This window comes from Cebus imitator, unplaced genomic scaffold (assembly GCF_001604975.1).
Source record: "Cebus imitator isolate Cc_AM_T3 unplaced genomic scaffold, Cebus_imitator-1.0 Scaffold57, whole genome shotgun sequence".
NCBI classification, from domain to species: Eukaryota; Metazoa; Chordata; class Mammalia; order Primates; family Cebidae; genus Cebus; species Cebus imitator.
Genome location: NW_016107372.1, coordinates 6,516,811 through 6,519,247, shown reverse-complemented (window position 1 = coordinate 6,519,247; position 2,437 = coordinate 6,516,811). Strand labels below are relative to the sequence as shown.

The following is a 2,437-nucleotide window of genomic DNA, read 5'->3' as shown; positions in this document are numbered from 1 at the left end:
CTTCCTTCCTTCCTTCCTTCCTTCCTTCCTTCCTTCCTTCCTTCCTTCCTTTCTTTTCTTTCTTTCTTTCCTGACAGAGTCTTTCTCTGTCACCCCCACGTTCAAGCGATTCTCCTGCCTCAGCCTCCTGAGTAGCTGGATTACAGGCATGCACTACTGCACCCGACTAATTTTTGTATCTTTACTAGAGATGGGCTTTTACCATATTGGCTAGGCTGGTCTTGAACTCCTGAACTCCGGTGATCTGCCCACTTAGGCCTCTAAAAGTGCTGGGATTATAGGGCTGAGCCACTGAGTCCGGCCCATTCTACTTTTTTTCTATGTTGTCTTGATATAGATCTCTTTGGCTTAGTATCTTTATATGCTAAGTTTCAATATGAACCTTGTGCTGGAAACTGCAAAGAAACAGTCTATGAAAATCAATGACTCATTATTTTCCAGGGTGAGCATGATCCATGCCTAGTACTCACAGTTAAAGGACCATCTTTCAATTCTTACCTTTAGGACATGCTTTACTGTTATTGACTCATTTGATTTCAAAAGACCAGTCACATTTTTAGCCAGTTCCTCATGTATAGTCCTCTCCTTGCATTCCCTGGTCTTGAACACAAACTGAAGAAAATCCAGAAAGTAAATAAAGTTACATACTTTAACAAAACGAAGCTTTAGAAATTATGTCATGTGAATAACTCATATCTCAAAATTATCTGCTCATGCCAGATCTTGCCACAAAATAAATGCAGGCCCAATGATAACAGCAGTACACACCTGTTCCTATTTAGGACTTTGCACAGGTAGGGCCTTGCTCACCTAAGCTCTTCTCAAAACTCTTTGTAGAAATCAAGAGAAGGAGCCAGAGAGCAATTTAGCAAGTTCAAGGAAACATGGAGGGCTTTGACCCACCTACTTAGGACACATTCCCCTTCTCCTTCCTCCACTGGTAACAGGTGGCATGAGGTAGCAATTCTTCATCCTGAAAGGGTAGAGCACCCACTCAAATAGCCAAGTGGGGAAGCCAGTGCCTTCCAGAGGCCAGTAGGTGAGCTCCCCACAAGCCCAGGGTTTATCATCCCATGCTTAGACACACCTAACAAGGTGTTCATGAACATTGGCCATCAGTAAGATAACAAATGCTGCTTACTTTTTAAATTTTTCCACAAAAGACTGGTTTTGGCATGCACCACTGAGTGCATGTAATGGCCAGTTTTCAGTATTTCTTCATCTCTTTTAAGAATATCAATATCAATTTCAAATATAAAATGCTTATTACTGAATTATAATGTTTCACTTATGAGTTGGGTTTGCCTCATGGAAGGACATTTCTTCATAATTTTCACAATTCAGATTTCGCTATAATTTAGAGTGAAGGCAGGAAAAATAATGATGGCTTAACACAGAGGCACATTAGCTTTTGCATCTGTAACTGTTTCTTTAAACTTTGTAGCCCATTGGCACCTAACTTGTCTTGGTAGTATTTGACTTCTCCTAGCTCATCTCAAAGGAGAAAGATGAAGTTAATGGATGCATGAAACTAGATAAAATCAAGGGTAATATAATTTTTCCCTCTCATGGATTATACCTCAGATGAGAGTAATGTAATTACCAATGAGCTCATGCCATGCACAGTTATTTAGCCTGAAGGGCATTTAAACTAGCACTGAAATATTCTTATTTTAAAATTCCAACTATAACCCATCAGTGCTACAAATCACTGTTAACCATGGCATTTAATTAGACTGATTTTAGACACGCATCTTTGAAAAAGACATGGTGTATGTGTGCATTTTGAATATTGTGCATGAAGTGAGTTAACAGCATTTAGCACCACTGAACTTGAAATGGTGTTTTGATAACTTCTGAATAAATATAAATTTCACTGAATATCACATCTTTCAAGGACATTCAAGTACGCACTGTAACAAGAGTCCAATCACAGAATGATAGAGCTGAATGTTCCTTTGGTCATTTCATCTCATGTCACAAAGGAGAAAACTGAGGTTCAGAGAGGCTCACTGCTTAAGTTAACTATTTAACCTTGACTGGAATCTAGTGTCTTACTTGCCAGCTTAGTGTTATTTCCAGAGTAAAGTGCGAGTTGATTATATTTATTAGAAGGTATTTGTTTTAGATATGTTAAAATGTATTACAAAATTGTTATCAGCTCCAAATTCCACACAGGTATATTTTTGGATTTGAACCACTTAAAGTAAGCTAAATATTATGTTATAAATTGAGATGGTCTTGTTGGGATATTTCAGATATCCTGGTTAAAAATGAAGGCCAACCAGGATGCATTTCTAATGGATCTCTCCTAGACCCTCATCAGTAAAGTCTGAGATTTGAGGTACTCACAAAGAACTAGCTTTGGTAATCACAAAAATAGTCAAAATACCAGAGGTTCTTAATGTAATTTTCTTTCTTTTTTTTTTTTTTTTTT

At 37.8% G+C, this 2,437-nt stretch overlaps 1 protein-coding gene across 11 annotated transcripts in view; it reads right to left on the bottom strand.

Annotated features, from left to right (window-relative positions):
• The window catches only part of DOCK10 (dedicator of cytokinesis 10), a 277,707-nt gene that overhangs the window by 68,964 nt on the left and 206,306 nt on the right, over positions 1-2,437 (bottom strand). For all 11 annotated transcript variants that reach the window (XM_017529018.2, XM_017529020.2, XM_017529013.2 and 8 more), the window contains exon 26: positions 499-612. In XM_017529018.2, the coding sequence (XP_017384507.1) occupies positions 499-612 (114 nt within the window). The remainder of the gene's footprint in view (positions 1-498; positions 613-2,437) is intronic.